This window comes from Arvicola amphibius, chromosome 9 (assembly GCF_903992535.2).
Source record: "Arvicola amphibius chromosome 9, mArvAmp1.2, whole genome shotgun sequence".
Lineage (NCBI taxonomy): Eukaryota > Metazoa > Chordata > Mammalia > Rodentia > Cricetidae > Arvicola > Arvicola amphibius.
The window spans coordinates 52,788,796-52,806,806 of NC_052055.2; the positions used below are offsets into that span (position 1 = coordinate 52,788,796).

At 45.1% G+C, this 18,011-nt stretch overlaps 1 protein-coding gene across 2 annotated transcripts in view; it reads left to right on the plus strand.

Annotated features, from left to right (window-relative positions):
- The window catches only part of Tmem117 (transmembrane protein 117), a 429,197-nt gene that overhangs the window by 2,954 nt on the left and 408,232 nt on the right, over nt 1-18,011 (plus strand). The window contains exon 2 of one of the 2 annotated variants that reach the window (XM_038343079.1): nt 4,306-4,608. In XM_038343079.1, coding sequence (XP_038199007.1) covers nt 4,332-4,608 — 277 coding nt within the window. In that variant the 5' untranslated portion in view covers nt 4,306-4,331. Of the gene's footprint in view, nt 1-4,305; nt 4,609-14,588; nt 14,966-18,011 lie in introns of those variants that run through there. The other variant, XM_038343080.1, reaches the window with a different exon arrangement.

The following is an 18,011-nucleotide window of genomic DNA, read 5'->3' on the forward strand; positions in this document are numbered from 1 at the left end:
AAGTGCTATTCTAGAATTCAAGCCAGACTTCATTTCCCCGTTCATGGAGTCATTCTTCTCCTGGGAGGCTTTGATCTCATGCTTGCCGCTCAGTGGCTAGAGAATAGCATTTTCTTGACAGACTGTTTTGATCTGGAGGGCCTTTCTTTCAGATTTGTGACATTCTGGTCATCTAGTAAAAATCCAGCATTGGAGCTGTTAGAGCAGCTGAAGAATGGTCAGTTTTAGCCTGTAGTTACCAGCATGGTCATTATAGCTGCTGTGTATAAAATCAGAGACTTCCATGGCATTTATGGTGGCATTACCTCACTGTGAGTACTCATGAGAGAATTTAGGGGCATGGAATTTTCTCCTTCCAAGAGGCAGACTGAACATCAGCGGTGTCTCCTCAAAGCACCATCAGACTAACTCAGCTACTTATGCTGGTGCTCCAAAACAGGGGACAAGAATTAATCCCATGGCCCTTGATTCTTTCTGAGCTCACTACCAAGAGCCGTGTTGCCTAGTAACAATATACTCATCATCCTAGAAGTATAGAGAATCCTTTAGGAAACTTCCTAACACACATGCAGAGGGAAAACATAGTGTATTGCATTGGTGCTAGGTGGCCCACCTTTGAATCACACCTCTGACCAGCATTGCTGTTCTGCAGAAGCTACTAATCTCTCTCCGTTCCAGCATCAGTGTTTGTGAAATAGGAACTTGAGAGTGTTTTCTTTACTGGGCTGCTAGTCAATCACCTAGAAATGGTTGTAAAGCTCACTACTATAGAGTCTGGCGTCCAGCGAGTACTCAGTAAAGGCGAGCGCTTTGAGACAGTGGTGATAACGCAGAGCCGTGCACTGGTGGCATGGGCCATGGGTGGCTGTCAGTGCCATCGTTGCAGGCTTAGGGTTGGATGCCTGTCCTTTATCTTTTCTTTAGCAGATGCAGACCGTCACATGGCTCTGTCGCTCTGAGGCTTCTTAGACAAGGAGAGCCCTTCTGTTTCCAAGTGTCCACTGAGTTTATTCAGTAGGCACCTGTCGATTGCCCACTATGCTGTCAGCATTCTACCCTGCCTGGAAGGAAGTGGCCCCTCATGATCTCTCTGAGGGGGAGCGAGGGAGGAAGATAAACCTATAGGCGGATGATTTCACTAGGAACTGCTAAGCGTAAAGATAAAGGCATTCCCACATACAGCGGCGGGGTTGGGATTTTAAGAAACAAGAGATATGTTTGCAAACTCTGTGCCTTGTGCATGTCCGTTGGAGAACCTCAATCCCGGATTCTTAGCGGCAGGGTCAACAAATGAACCTGTGGTCCCTGAAGGTGCTTAAAATGAACTGCAGACGTGGAAACAGTTTCGGGTTTGGCCCTCTGGATCATATGGGGTATCTGAAGAACTGGCAAGCCGGGTCGCAATGACTAGACAAACTTGGCATTCCTGTGTCTAGACTCACAGAATAGGGATGGGCAAAGATACCCAAGTTAACTTGTGAGTGTTTGAGTTATGGGCTCCCCTGAAAAGTAGCACTTTAACTTCTGGATATAAGGAAACAATAAATCTATTCTAGTGATTCTCCCAGAAAGACTGGATGGTCAGTGTTAGGGTCTTGCTTCATTCTGCTGAGATAATGAGTCATCTGGAAGCGTGGCGGAGAGAGCTTTGGTAAGACTGATCTCCAGCACTGGCAAATGAGAATGGCCAAGCGAGGCCTGGGCGTTACAATTTCGACTTTTTTTTTTGGGGGGGTCTGTGAGTTAATGGGAGGCAAGTGCTCCGAGTTTTCATTTCCTTGTCTGTAACACGACAGGAGCATCCGGAGCATCACTTGGGATTAGCTGAGATCATGCACTGGCAGAGGGCTCCTGCTCAGCACCATAGCTCTGTCTCCCAAAATAGTGTAAGTGCTGGGTAGCAGCAGCTGTCTCTAAAAATTTTTTGAATGTGCTCGTTTAACTCCGGCGTGTGGACATTATATTTCCCACAAAGCATGATTCTGAAGTTAAAAAAAAAAAAAAAAACAGCAATGCAAGTCAGGGCATTTCCTTTTTAAAAAGGAGTCCAGGGTTTGTGTTTATTCTCTGGGTTCCTATCCCCCACCCCAGGCCTGTGCCCCTGCCATGAGGGAGCAGGTAGCCGGGGCAGCCTCACCAGAATCACCACTGGTAAGAGAGGAGCATAGTCACCTAGAAGACAGACTTAAATGACACCCATGTCTGTGTGTCTCTGTCGCCAGGCATGTAGGAGTTAAGACCTGGGGTCACTGGGGTGAGTTTTGGAGGACTGCTCTATGGTGGTGGTTTCTGGACACTTCCAGGGTCTTTGCATGGAATTTTGTTAACGGTGGGCCCATTCCTGTGTCAACTGCTACGACCATGCCTGTCATTCCTTTTGTTCTTTACGGTTTGCTTTGCTCTCTGGTGTGAGCACCACTCCTGTTTTAGTTCTCACCTCATGGGCAGGTCACTCGTCTTAAGACATCTGGGCTGCAGACCCTGGGAACAGGGATTTCTGAGTGTTGATGACGATCTTCTGGGACTTGACGTTGCTTGGCAGGCGTGTGACCTGAAGGCGCAGGACTATGGGTTTGGGGGAATCGTATGGCCAGTCCATGCGCATGCTAATGCCGCTTTTCTAAAGCAGTTGCAGCAAATCTTTATTAACTTAGATTATGGCTTTAATTGACCTTCATGAGCAGGGAGTAGAGGACAGGATTTGGAGGCCTCGGAGCCCGTTCTCAGTTCTTTCACTGACCTTGAATCACGTCAGGCTTGTGTGTCATTGTTATACTTTCTGTCAGAAATAAATGGAAACCATTATCAGTGCCCCACCCCTGCCTTCTCCAAGTGTTCAGGATCTGTGAAGGAGTCGCATTTACAGCCGTCATACCTTCCCCATGGGAATAGTAGGATATATTACAGACTTTCTGTAACAAACAGCATTCGAGGGTTGTTATGACCCCAGACTGACATACTAATGATACATGCAGATATCTAACACACTGCTGTGTGGACTTTCCAGTTGTCTCCTCACCCCCGGCTTTAATCTCCTTGGAATTATTTTTTAAAATTGTGAAAGGAGAAAAATGAACTGGTAGAAGTCAAAGTATAGCCTTTATTAATTTTGTTTTTCAGTATATAAGCAGTTATTTTTGTTGGAGAAACAGGTATAGCCGAGTCTGAGAGTCAAGTCAGAGGAACACTAACTAGCCTTAGCTATAGGCTGGCATAGCCCTGCTCACAATCTCCTATACTGCAATTCCTCTATAGGCCCCGCCTAAGTCTGCCTGGTCTTGTGTAGCCTATAGCTAATGCTAGCGTTTGTCTGACTTGGCTCTCAGACTCGGCTGTGTCCATGCAGGTCCCAGCTGTTGCTGTAGGAATAACGTGATTTTGAGGTACCCTTGTGGCTTTGCAACTGCTGCTGCTACCTGGGAGGAGCAGCCAGCTGTCTCCACCCAGGGAACCACCCTGCTTATCATGATGCCTGCAACTTGAACCTGGCCATTTCTTTCTCTGAATTCTCCCTCTTTGTGCCACTCCTCACATGCAGGGTGGTCCGGCTCTGCCTACCCCCAGGAAAATGCTTCGTATAGACTTAGCTATATTAAAACCTTTTTTTTCAAATGATCTAACCAGACTGTAAAGGTTTTTTTTTAGGAAATTTTTCTGCCCATATTCCCATTTGACAATGTCTAGAAAACGATTTGGAACTATATCCCATATCCATCAAATTACTTAATTACGGCGGGGAGGAGAGGGACTTGGGCAAAGTGTTTGTAATGTGCGTGTGTCCGGCTCACTTCTGGTTGTAGGATTATCCTAAGATGACATGTCTAGAAGCGTCACGCAGACTTTGTGCTCTGTGCTCCTCTGTGTCACCTTAGGCATTGTCTCACTTTTTGAAAACGTCTCTTTTAGACCAGGACGGCCTCAAACTTGCTAAGTAGCTCGGGCTGGCCTTGAATGCCCAAAACTTCCACCTTCATCTCCTAAGTGTTATGATCAACAGGTGTATGCCACCATGCCTGGCCATCACCTCAGTTTTAGGCAGGGTTCTTCCCTCTTTTGTCTCATTCTCTCCCCTATTTAAATGACTGTCTGTCTGCCCGCGAGTCCTCTAATGATGGGAGATAAGAGTAGACGGGAGGAGGGCAGAGCTAACGTTCTTCAACCCAGGACTGGTCCTAGCGCCTCAGCAGGAACAGGTGTGTATTTCCCACATATCTTCCTGTAGAGCTGTTACAGGTCTAAACGGGTAACAATGAAGAGAGAGATGGCTTGTGTTCCTGCTTTAACTTTGTGCCTTTCCTCATGTAGGACAAGCAGCACCGAAGACTTGAAGGATGGGTAAAGACTTCCGCTACTATTTCCAGCATCCTTGGTCTCGCATGATCGTGGCTTACCTGGTCATCTTCTTCAACTTCCTGATATTCGCCGAGGACCCAGTTTCTCACAGCCAGACAGAAGCCAATGTTATTGTTGTTGGAAACTGTTTTTCATTTGTCACAAATAAATACCCTAGAGGAGTTGGCTGGAGGATTTTGAAGGTGCTTCTATGGCTACTGGCCATTCTCATAGGACTAATCGCTGGCAAGTTTCTGTTCCATCAGCGCCTATTTGGTAAGTACCGTGTATCACCATGCTGCTGGCTCTTGCCTTGCTGGTCTCTGCTCCAGGGAAGAAACTGACTTTGACCCAGTGGGGTGTGGGTCCCACTGCTAGTCTGATGATGGTCAAGAGTAGGGATATTTATCCAGCAGATACTCACCACACACTATACACTATGTTAGAGCATGTAATAGACAAAGCCTCTGCTCACGTGAATACTTTCTTTCTGTAGGAGGGAGGTAAACAGATAATTGTGCAATACTTGATGAGTTGGTATGCTGGGGGGAATGAAATCCGATGTGAGAGCTGCGGCTTGTTCATCACTAAGAGACTTTAATAAACGCATATTGTACTCAGCAGGATGGCAATGGAAGAGTATTGTACTTGACAATGATAACAACGGAGGTGGGGAATTCGGGGTGATTTAGACGGAACACCTTGATAGAACAAATAAATATGACTACATTTCTGAAGGTCTGTTTAGTCTTGGGCTTAGGGTATGGGACGAAATCATAGCTTTACAGAGGACAGGAGCAGAGACCCTATCCCTTAGATGTAGGCCCGAGGAAAGACGAGGCTGAAGTAGGTGTATCTGAGGTGGTGGAGTAATGAGGAGAGCACCTCGCCATTGACAACCCTTGCTTTACTGTGAAGAACAAAAGTAAAGGCGGTTGGATGATAAGGGATTTTAAGGCACGTGGTCCAGGCTTGGAACACTGGGTAGAGGGAGGTCAGTGGGTTAGGGATGGGTGGATGGACAGCTTGCTGATTATCACAGAGAGTCTCCAGGGAAAACCACTTACAAATGTGAATAGTGCCAATCTGAATTGTTCAGCATAGTCTCCAGAACATGGATTTGGAAATCTGGTGGAGATTGCTCAGATTTATATACCGCAAATAAATACTGGTATGGGGGAATCTGGCTGGACAGGAAGGCGGCTAACAGTCTGCAAGGAGCTTGAAAGAGCTCGAAGATTTAGGCGAAAACCAAACATTCCAGAGTTCAAGTGAAATGGAAGTAATGAAGGAGAAGACTGGCAAGTGTGGCTGAGCGACAGTCATTCCTTAGTGGTGACTTCTAGGGTGTGGCCTTTAGGGTTACAGACGTTGGTCAGGAGGGATAGGTCATTGACACAGAGGATACACCGGAGCATAGTGTTAGTTGGCTTTCCCATCACATATGGGACAAGCATGGCTCTGTGTGTAGTTATTATATGTGTAGAAGCAGCTAAGAGTGGGTGGTGAACGTGAAAGTCTCCGTCTCCGAAATGGGTAGGGAGTTCTGGAGAGAGAAGCCAGTAGGTTTCCTTACAAGTAATAGCTACAGGTGTTAAAAACGCGGTAGTTATGGCAAATGGGCCAGACTCTTAAGGCTGGAGGAAAGCATCCAAATCTATGAAAGGACGGCTAAGAACCGTCTAGTTAAAATAATGGCCTAGTAATGAGGGGAGATGATTTGACTTTGAAATGGCTACGTTTTGCCAAGTTCTTCTCTTATAAACTCCGTCTCTTGTACTAGAACCAGATTTCACTAGTGGCTTGCATTGTCGATTCTCCTGTTAATATAAGTAGTTGGGCTGTGGACAAAGCACTCAGATTTCAAGTGGTTTACTGAGCATGAACTATTTTAAAATAACGCAGAAGTGCACCTCAGCTCTTCTGCTTACAATGGGAAAGATTTTCAAGTCAGTTTTAGTACTTCAGTTTGACAGTTTCCTTTTCTTCCCTTTGCTCACAGTCTCTGAAATGATGCATCTTAGAGAAGGAATCATTAGTCTGCCACTTTCGTGAGTGAGGTGAACGAACTCTGGGTTGGGCTTCCTGATGAACTCAAAACCTGTGTTCTCTGTCTCTTTTTATCTCTCTTCCTCCTTGGCTCGCAAACTCTACATCTTTCCTCCTAGCCATTCTCTCTTCCTCTGAGTCACTGTGGACTACAGAGAACTTTACTGTATTGCTAAGTGTTACCTACCATCTACAGGATGGAATTCAAATTCTTTGGATTGATGGCCGAGCTCTTGATGACTACTAACTACAGCCTGACTTTTGCCTTTCCATGGTGCACAGTGTGTTGCTCTCAAACCCGCTGCCTCCTTTGAAAAAGGACACTTAGAAGAAATCCCACACTAGCTCAGAAATGAGAATAATAGACGGTTATTTATTTAGGGGTAGACTCACGAATCAGAATGGAAGGGAGAACAGAAACCGAATCTCACAGCCAGAAAAGAGAGCGGATGCATGCTTTTAATGGGCATAAATAGTATAAGAAGCCATGCCCCAGTGGGTGGTTAACTTAAAGGCTATTGGCTATGTGATTTCCTACTGGACTCCTTCACTGTCCCTTTTCATAGCCCCCCTGTGTCACTTGGGCCCCCTCTGACACTTCAGACTACTTCTTTCCCCTTCGAGTCCCAGGTGATAACCCAGTTCAGATATCAGTGCCTCCAGGTTGACTTCTAAAGCCATCCGGCATTATTACAGTTGTCTGTTCTCCACAGGAGACTACTTGCTGCAAAGCAGTGTGGCAGGATGCCCTCAACTGATAGCCTGCAGCATTGTGGGAAAGCATCCAAGATTTGAAGCAAGCACAAATGTTCTTATTGGCTTGACAAGTGATAAATGTTTCCATCTTGGTTCCCAGATAACTAGCCTTTATACATAATTCATTTTTTAAAAAGCTATATTTAAGCCTTTAATGATGTGAGGCCACACGCCCATGACAGTGATGTTGATGATGTATGTGAGGGCACTAAAGTTACATGACAAGCACAGAACTTTGTGCTACAGAAATACCAGGGTGGTTTATGAAATGATCAGAATAATTTCGTGCCATCGGGGCAGCAATCTCACCGTTTGTAATTCTTTAATAAAATGCCAGATGATAGATATTAAATAAAATTCCATGTCCCCTCCAGTTCACTATAAGTCTCTCAGATACTTTATTGTCTCCACTTAGGAAACTTCAAAAGAACAACAGGATACTATTAATTTATATACAAATGAGGGACTGGAGTGATACAATGGGCACCTCTGTAACATGTTCAGTAGTTACCCAACTATGTGTGAGATGCAATGTTGCAATTGGGTTCAGTGGTTACCCATTTATGTGTGAGATGCAAAGTTGCAATTGCAGTTTTACAGCTATGGAGATACAATATTACAATTGCAGTTTTACTGCTATGTAGAAGCAGCATGCTTTTTGTGGTTTGGGGTCTTGCTTGTGGCCCAGGGTGGCCTTGAACTCTCAGCTCCCCAAAAGCTGGGATTGCAGGCCTGATTCACCGTACTAGCAGGGGCAGGTGACTGAGGAGTACATTCAAAAGAATTTCTTCAGTTTCAAGATTAACTTGCTGGTTGTCATATAAAGACATATCAGAAGGGAGCTCGGTTGAATCATCGGTTTGCACTCTCTGGTGTTTCTCTTTTCTGTTTGCTTGGATGAGTCTTGCATATATAATATGCATTCAAATAATATGTTCTGGCATGATTTTCTACCCATGGATAGAGAAATTCTGCTTGCAATATTTATATAAAAAGAGAACTTAAGTTCATTAAATAATTAATTTTTATTCTGAATATAAATTGAGGTGATTCCCAACAACATGTGCACTAGTTTATGCATCAGGAAGTCGGGGTCAAGGAAAGGGAAGAAGATCTAATGTGCTTGACACGCAGCATTCAATCAATTCAAAGGACTGGATAAAGATTTCTTCATCTTTCCTATATTGATTTTGCTGATGTTGCCTTTTCATTGGAAAGTATAGAAAGGTATTCGTTTGTTCATCCATAAAATATGAGATAGGGAATTTAAAATCTGGTTAAAGAGACAAGGTACATAGACATGAAAAATTAAATACTCTGATAATAAAAGGGAATGCATATCAAGTATCCAATGAATAGTCTACACCAAGTGCTGTGGGAATTTAAGAGGGGAGGTCAAAGTGGGCTAGCAAGGTGAAAGGAAGTTTACCTACCCTAGTGGGATCTAAGCTGAGTCTAAAGCAAGAGTGGGCTTAGGAAGAAGTGTGTTGGAAGGCCTTGATGTCTTTTATGGTCTGGCAGCTCTCTCCAAAGCTCAGCAACATGAGGGATTCCCTCCCCAGCGAGACTTCCTGCTCGCTACCTGCTCTCTCTGGAGACTGTCTCTGGGCCTGGAGGACTGACCTTATCTGAAAGCTGTCTGTAAGCCTCCCTGCCTGATTTATCTCGAGCATTACCCTTGGCACAGGTTCCTGCTAGAAGCCTCCCCCTGCTGCTCTTCGCACTGCATAGGGTAACTAAGACTCGTACTAGGGGCTTTGCTATGGGACCACATGTGAATCTTCTGATAGGAATGTGCCATTTAATGCAAATTAGAATTTTCCCTAGATTTCCCAGTCCTATGTATCTCCTATACTTTGGGATAAAGTTGATTTGACTCACTGAAGTCATATTCTAGAGGGCTATCTCTATCACATCAACAGCCATCAGAACCCTGTTCCCTGCTTCTGCTCCCTCCACCCTCATGGACCAATGAATCAAGGATCTGAAGAAAGAAGAACGAAGAAATACACAGAGGTCAGGGCACGGGTAAACAGTGGTGTCAGCAAAGAGATAAGGATGATTCAGGTTTTTAAGTATGGGCTTGGTAATGGTAAGAGGAGAAAGGCTTGTCTGGAATGAGGCTGTGAAAGGCTTGTTCTAAGAAAGAGTCAGAGAGACAGTGCTACGGTTGGCTGGCTCTTAAGTTCTTCGGTCTTTAAATGCTAGTGTTGTGACTTTAGACTTATGTTCTTTGAGTTTTGGGAAAATCTGAACAAACTATGAAAAACTGGCTAGTTACTGAGGGAGTTGATGAGGCAGAATCTGAGGGGGGGTTATAAAGGGGAGGCCTGGGAATTAAAGAGGTCCCATTAACTAGTGTGAGAGTGTTCAGGCCAGTGTGCAGTGGGGAATGGAGCAATGGGAAATCAAGCAGGATGCGAGGGGAGAATATGAAACTTCCAGAGCTGATTGAACCTGAGGTGTGAGCCTCAGAGTGAGACTGGAGGTAGCTAGGGCAGACTGGGTGGGATGCCCAGCAGTCTGAGTGTCTTGGGGCCGATGGAGGAGAGAGAAGGTTCTGCTTCCTGGGGAGCTGCAGGCAGTGGCCATGTGTCATGAAGACTCTGCATCATGTCTCACGAGGCTTCTCCTGGGCCATTGCTCTCCTCCCAAACAAACCACGAGGACAGATTCGTTCCTTAAAATACAGTGCATGCTCCTACGTTCAGCAGGTCACCCAGCTAGATACAGCACTCTCGGACTTGAGAGTGTGAATGGCAACTGGACGTCTGTTTCTGCAGATAGCATGTGGGGAGGGAAAGTCAGGGCTAAAAACAGCCCTTGTGGGAGTTGGGGTTAGTTTTTGCCACTAAAAGCTCTTGCTGACATATTGGTATAAACTTGGGCCTGGAGTTTCAGAGCTGAGGACCCTGGACTGTGGGTCTCTGTTTGGCTACAGTTGAGAATCTTCATTCTTAGCCTCTTCGTTTCCCCCAAGATATCTAAGCTTTATTAAAAACATCATGATTATTTTTTTAAAAGGGTTGTGACAACAGAGGGCTGGTTTCTAGACCCCTAAAGAGAACCGGAACTAGATGGCCCTAGCAGTCTTACGATTATGTTATCTAATCAAACTATCAACGGCCTTCTATTGTTTTCTATTGTTTTCTTTGTGCTTTTCATTGTTTTATTTGTAAACAGAAAGTTTTTGTTTTTTGAGGGGAGTAATTTCACTATATCATGTGGCTTTAGAAGAGTAATTCCAGTCTTTTTCTTATGTTATTGTAATCGAAGACAATCAAGAGAGAGTGGCAACAGTGTTCGTCAGCTTAGGAATTTAACGATGCTGACTGCCTGCTTGTCTCTACTGCAGAGTTTTAAGTCGGCTTTGAATACTGTATTTTGTATTTTTAACTAGATCTTTGGTTTTACTTTAAAATAGAAAAGACAGGCATTCTGGAAAATGTGGGCAAAGTAGTCATGGTGATATGGGATTATTAAGCTGTGAAAAATCAAGTACTTTGGAAAAAACATTATTTCAGTATAATGATACGGGTGTGGGTTGAATTCTTTGCGTTAATTTGAGATCCAAACAGCTCACTAATAATACATGAATAATAAATTCATTATTGCTTATGAGGAATGGCCCTTAGGTGTATCATAGTACTTAGCATGCATGTAGGAAAGTATATTCATAACTGCTCAGCAGAAAAATCAACAGTTGATTTTCAGTGTATGATCAAGATGATGAGGAACCCTTATGTCCGTATCTATCTCATTTACAGATCTGCAAGTGATACTTACCCTGTTCAGAGCTCTCAACTTTGTCCTTTCAGTATTATTAAGTACTTGACACTGGAGACAACAGTTCTATAAAGATATCACCGCCTTCATGCTCAACAAATCTATCCCGAGCATTAATGTCTTCATTTCTGAAAGTGCTTGAATTGTCAATACTCAGTTCCAATCTATAGAGAAAGTACTTTCAGGGGTAGAGATGCCTAAAGACCGTATTGGCAAGCTTGGCGCGTCCTTCTGGTAGGAGAAGCAAAGCAAAGCTCGAATATATAGCTATGTAGATGTATGAAACAGGCTAGGGGAAGCAAACTGAAAAATAATTGGCCCGTTAAAAAAATCAACAGACTGTTGTTCTTTATGGGGGAATTTGGTGTGTGTGTGGGGGAGCTGTTGAGGGTGGGCGCAGGTGTCTGTGGTAGGCACTTTCCCCACATGTGTGTGGCCCTAAGTTTGTTGCTCAGTGTTGCACAAAGGGTCATTGAGGTGTGGAGCCCTTTATAGAAGAACTGCCCATGACTGTAATGCTCTTTCTCTTCAGTGGCCGGAAGAGATGGCAAGGCTGCAAATCCAGCTTAACTGTGCCCTCCCACCTGCCTGTGAGGTGCCTTCATTAGCTTGCAGTCTGGAGGCACATCCATTAGCACTAAAAGGCAATCAGCTGCAGCCTTCAGGGCAGAATCTGCTGTGCTCCAGTTCCTGTAGGGGAGAGACTACAAACTCAGTACAAAGGTGTTTCAAGGACTTAATACTCAGGTAGAGTGTTGTAATTCAGCAACTATTAACCAGGAAGGCTCTCTAGGTTGGTTGAGATGAGTCATTCACGGTCAAGGGACTCTTTGTTCCCACGCTGATTTTCGCCTCCCACTCCTCATTCCCTCGGGGGAGGCAATGCCTTGCCATCCTTATGGGGACAACTGTCAAATGGAATGGCAGCAGACAGCTGGACTCATATACCCAGTAAGAGGAAAACCAGATCACTCTTAATGAGGTGGACCTGGCCAGGGTAGAAATTGGCAGCTCGTGTAATAGCAAGTGGCGAAGCTGGCAGCGAAGAGAGCTTGCTTATTGGATTATTTAGAATTTGTACGTTGTTTGTTTTTCCAACATAGGGTAATTATTCCTGACTGAAGCAGGGGTGTTATTTGAGCGAATACTGCCCTTTTTTTTCTTTTCCTGGCCTGCTTTTCTTTTCCTCCCTTCCCGTTTCTCACTGCTGTAACTAGACTCAGTCTGAAAGATACTTTCGTGGAGTTAAAATAGTGTGCTACTCAGGGGGTGCTGTGGACTAACAAGAGTGAGAGCCGAGACAACAATGGGCGGTCTTGGTCCCTTCATAGGGAAATTTGCTAGGTGGATGGTGAGTAGGAGGATGTGGGATAAAGCTCTCACAAGGGGTTATGTTGCTATGAGGGATTCTAGATAGAAGGGGACAAAGAGAAGCCATCACAAGATGCAGGGGCTTCCAGGATCAGAGTAGAGGTTTGCAAAATAGCAGGACCTGCCTGCTCCTGACCGTGAATATCAGGTTATGGGTGTGGGTGCCAGGAGAGGCCCTCCTGTGGTTTTGATTTGGGTCCTAATGAGCGTGATCCAGAGTTATTGTTGATGGTTACACAAAAACACACAGGTTCATTTCCCCGGCTCCAAGGTCGTCACAATAGCCAGCAGCAAATTTAGAACCTAAACTCAAATCTGATTTCCAGACAGAAGCCTTTCAGGGACTCCAGATGGCGAACTGGTAGCGGCTGGCCTTGTCTGACTTAGGAGTGGGTCGTGCCAGGCCACTCCCTACGGCTCTGCTCCACATTGTCCAAGTCCAGAGCTTTCTGGCATTAGCCCCACCTGACAGCCCCTTCCTTTGGGTTATTTAGGAAGTCATTTGACCTGGCAGGAAGGTCCCAGTTTCAGGGCAGAGACCATCTTTACTGTGGAGCTCCGAGAAACTCCAGAGGTGCTTTCTGCGAGCCCACTCTCGGCAGACGCTCCTTCAGCTTGAGAGGAATGTGATGACAGACCAATATTTTCCCTTTGCCTAGCGCACACGTATTGCACTTTGTTGTCTTTGAGGGCATGGCCAGGATAAGCCAGCTAAGAGTGGACACACGGGCCTGAGTGTGCAGGGTTGAACCTGCTTCAGCAGTTCGGGGAGGTTATGTTCTAACCTTAACCCTCTTCATTTTATGGCTGTCCCAGTTTCTCCCTGTTTCACAGAAGCATTCTGTCACCGATATTCCTGACAAATGTTTCAGGACTTGTTTGTGACCGTGTTAGATGCCGTACTTACAGAAGGTCTCAGCACATAAACCCACGACATGGGTATATTTAGGAGGAGCCTCGGACACAGACGCACGGCGGCAGTACTGTAATGCCACTGCGGTGCCAGCAAGGGATAACTGCCGAGAAGTGGAGTAGGCCATCCAGTTTGAAACTTCGAGACGTTGTTCTCATCAGGAATGGGCGAAGGAGGTTTAGTAATGCAGCATGAGTTGCTGGGAATCATGGACTCTCGGGATGAATGAGCTTGGCCAGAGCATCCTTGTTACACCTTTCTCCACTGGGCCCTGTCAGGAATGGAGGATGCAAAGTCTCAGGGTGTGAACAACACCAGCAGAAAGTCTGTTACAGTGGAAAGGGGGCCAAGCCAGGCTGGTGACCATGTGCTGTGGAGGAGGAAGGGACCAGATAGTCTGTGGTAATGTGTGATGTTCCTGCATCAGCAGCTTCAGTTAGATGGGAAGCAAGTAATGGAAGTGTCAAGGAAAATTATGGAAGGTCTGTATTTTTTTTAAATTGAAAATAGTTCATACAATATATTCTGATTAAGTTCCCCTCCCCCAGCTTTTCCCAGAATCTCCCCAGCTCCCTGCCCACCCAAATCCACACCTTTTCTTTCTCTCTGTCATTAGAAACCAAACAAGTACCTTAAAATAATAAATAAAATAGGAAAAAGTAAAACAAACCACAGTTATGGAGGGTCTCGAAGACCGTGTTCAAGGTCTTAAAGTAATCTCAAAACGGCAGGAAACCCGGAAGGTATGGAATGTATACCTTCCTGTCTTAAAATCTAAATCGAGAATGCTATGTGCTTATTCTGGAGAAAAGCTAAAACTGAAATCAAGGAACACATTAAGAGTCTTTAATCTCAAGGATGACAAAAATCCCAGCGGTTTAGAGGAAAGGTGACTGGCCGTGAGGCAGCAAAGTGCCACAGGTGGGCCAGCGCCTGGACTCAGCAACTGAGCTCCTTCCAGAAGCAGCGTCAGTGAGGATGGAGGCGGAGAGTGAAGGAGGAAAACCCAGCTAAGACAACTACCCAGCCGGTCTCCTGCTTTAAACAAAGTAACAGCTTCACTGAAGGTCACTGTTCTCGGAGCCCATCCCTGTCATATATTGTCATATATCAAAGCCGCTGCATTGATCTACATCTAACGCTGAAGCTTGACTTCTCGCTTGATCCTCCTGCTTTATTCTCCAAATTTGCTTAGAAAGATGAACGTTTACTTTGGGTTATTGTAATACCAGGAGAGACCACGAGAAGGCGGGTTCATTTCAGACACGTATGCTGAGCTGTAAGGGAATCAGTGCTCCGCATTCTTTTCAAAGCTTCCTGTTTGCCTGAACTTGTTTGCTCTGAGCCCTGCCTATCCATTTGTCTCAAATGATTTGCCAAGGTCACGAACCTTCAGTATAGGCTTGATGTCTGTCATCCAGGCAGCACCGGGCATCTTCTACATTTGGGGGCTCTAATACTGAAAAACGAAATCTCGGCTTTGTTTGTGTTGAGTTTGTATCATAGTGAGCAAAGGCGGACAGATAGATAAGCCATCGTCTGGAAGTCAGAGGACAGAAAATGCTGTGGCAACCGAACAAGCTGGAAGTGGGGTATGGAAGCAGGGAATGGCAGAATTCTCTCTCTACTAAGATGGCATTTGAATAAGGACCTGAAGAAGATGAAGCAGCCACTTGGGTGTCTTTCTGGGAGAACACATCAGATGAAGGGCATGGGGCAAGCCCAGAAGCCATAGGCTGGATGAGTCTGGAGCACTTGGTAAGCAGCAGAGGTCACAGGCTCGTGCAGAACCAGCCCAGGGATAGCAGAAGTAGGGAAAGTGAGACTGTCAGCCTGGAGGAATTCATTTGCAAAATCTTTTTTTCCCCAGGAAGTGAAAGGAGATCACTAATAAGCAAATAACATTGCCTATAACTTTTTCGCTTGTTAATCGAAATGTAATGTGCATTTGAGAAGACATTTGATGTAATGTGCATTTTGAGAAGTGCATTTGAGAGACACCATGGTGTCCTGTGTCTAGGAGGGATACAATCAATGCTTCCCATCTAGAATTCCTTCCTTCCTAGGAACTCCACAGCCTGGCCTTCTTTATGGTAGGGCCGGCGATGCTCTCATCCTTCCTTCGGGAAATAAAGCTTTTGGTTTATTTTTTTTTAGACTCAATTTTATTTATATTATGAAGCCCAGGTTAGCCTTGAACTTGCCCTTATTCTGTCTTCATTTCCAAGGATGCTGCATGAGTTAAATGTTTCTCAGGAGTGTCCCTTCTTTGTGCCTGGCCCGTGGACACAGGGCTGCTTTGTGTTGGGACTGGGAGCAGGGGAGGTTCTGAAGGAGATGCTGGAGGAAGCAGATGGGGACAGTCACAATTGTCCTTCAAAGCTGTGACTCTCGGATTCCCACACAGAGAAAGAAAAGTCTTTCTCGGCATGACCAGATGTTCTGGCCACATGAGGAGGAGACTGTCGATGGTGCCAGGGCCCTTCCCAGGCTCCTTCCCATGACTGCCACAGCCGCCGGACTGTGAGCAGAGGCCCCCAAAATGACCCTACATTTTATTTCCAGGTTGTTCTCATGCTTTACGACTGTAACATTGCTGAATCCTGTCCCAGACACTGCATTTTGTAAACACAGTGCTTAGCAAGCCAAGCCTAAGAGGCCAGAACACCTACTTAGTGTCTGGACTGTAGCTGACAGCCCAAACAGAAAGCTGTCGACAGTGGGTGGGGAAGATCTCTAAATTCAATAGTTTAGCAGGTCTAGACACATGCTAGCCTTAGATTTGCAGGAGGGCTCGATAGAAGATGTTTTTGCATTCATAAAAGGAGTGCTTTTAGAGGGCTGTGCCGTGGCATGGCAGCTCCGGGCATGGGGGACACAGCAGTGATACAGTCTTGTAGGGTATAATTTAGTCACTCACGCAATTCATTAGGTATGTTTGCTTCACCATTTCTGACACAGGGTAGGGTTGTCGTTCCTGGTCTGTGGTGTGTTCTGGCTTGTCAGGTGAGAGCAGGGGTACCCGGTGGCATTTCCAAGCCAGAGCAGCTTTTCTGGAGCATCCATATTGCCTCTGTCTTCCTTGTAACCAGCAGTATTCAAGACCGGTGCTCTGCTCTGTGCCTGCATGGCAGGGGCATGGAGGTGTGGGACAAAGCCTTTGACGGGGCCTCAGTGGAGGTGTGGTATGCACAAAGAATGCAACCGTCATTCCCGAAAACCTCTAAGATTCTTATTATGGGTGTGGTGTGGTGGTGGTGGTAGTGGTGGTGGTGGTGTGTGTGTGTGTGTGTGTGTGTGTGTGTGTGTATGTGAGTATGCTCAGGCTCTCAGAAGTCAGAGAGCTGTCAGATTCCTTGAAGTTGGGGTTATAGAGGGCTGTAAGTTACCTATTGTGGGTGATGGGAGCTGAACACAAGCTCTCTGCAAGTACAATATGTGCTCTTAGAATGCTGAGCCATTTGCCCAGCCCAGAAAGCCACTAAGCTTCTGAGTCAGTTTGATATGAAGGCATATATAAATTGATGTGATGTAACAGAAGCAGCACTTAGAGTTAATTTGATATTTTAAATACAGCTGAAAAGAACAGAGATTTTTTAAAAAAAAAAATCTTTGTTCCATTTCCATCTTAAGGGATTCCTATATCTGAATGGAGTTAAAAAACAAACAAACGGAGCCAAATGCAAGTATGAGAATCAGAGAGAACATAGGAATAAAAACAGGGTCTGGAAAGCTCAGTTAGTGGAGGGCTTGGCCAGATGCACAAACCCCTGGGTCCCATTTCCAGAACTGCCTAAATCCAGGCACTGGAGTGGTGAGGGCCTTTAGTTCAAGGCTGGTCTGGGACGGATGAGACCTTAAAACCCCAAACCAAAACAAGCACCGAAATGAAATAAAAACAAGCTGAGAAATGAAAAGATCCAAATGTTAATTTATTGAAAAGATTACTATGATTAGGAAATGATACAAAGTCTGATCATGAAGGAGGACAGAAAATACAAATTATCCATATCAAGAATTAAAGAGAAATAAATATCAGTGCAAATCTAAACAGGCAGAAACTTTTGGAAATGCTCATTGATGCTATTGTGTTAAAAATCTTCGTGTGTGTGTGTGTGTGTGTGTGTGTGTGTGTGAGAGAGAGAGAGAGAGAGAGAGAGAGAGAGAGAGAGAGAGAGAGAGACAGAGACAGAGAGACAGAGAGTCTGTATGGTTGGGAACCGCATGCATTTGGAGGTTTGATGTCCACATTGATTGTCCTTCTCCTAGCACTTACCACCTTTGATTTTTGAGGCAGAGACTCTCACTGAGCCCGAAGCTCGTCAGTTTTGCTAAGGCAGCTGGCCAGCGAGCTTCAGAAATCTGCTTATTTCTGCTACCTCCACCCCGGTGCGTATGACTACTGTAGTCTTTTTTCTTGGGTTTTGGGGATCTGAACTCAGGTCATTGTCATTGCTTGCAGGTATGTGACCAACTGAGCCATTTTCCCTGCCCACACATTTCTTTATAGGCATAATTGAACAAAACTGATAAAAGAAGAAATGATCAGTATAGTTATACATTTATGAAGTCACTTGAATTCATTGTGAAACAAAGCAAAACAACACCAAAACTTAAAATCGCCCCAGGAAATTTCCCTCGATAAGTGGGTCCATCTTGGGTTCTAAAGACTGTACCTTCCATCCACCCCTAAAGAAAGAAGCCATCAAGACTTTAAACTTAAACTCATTTAGCACTATTTAACACGACCGCCATACACAGTTCTTGGTGCTTTCTGAGTCATGCTTGTCAAAAAACGTGTCCT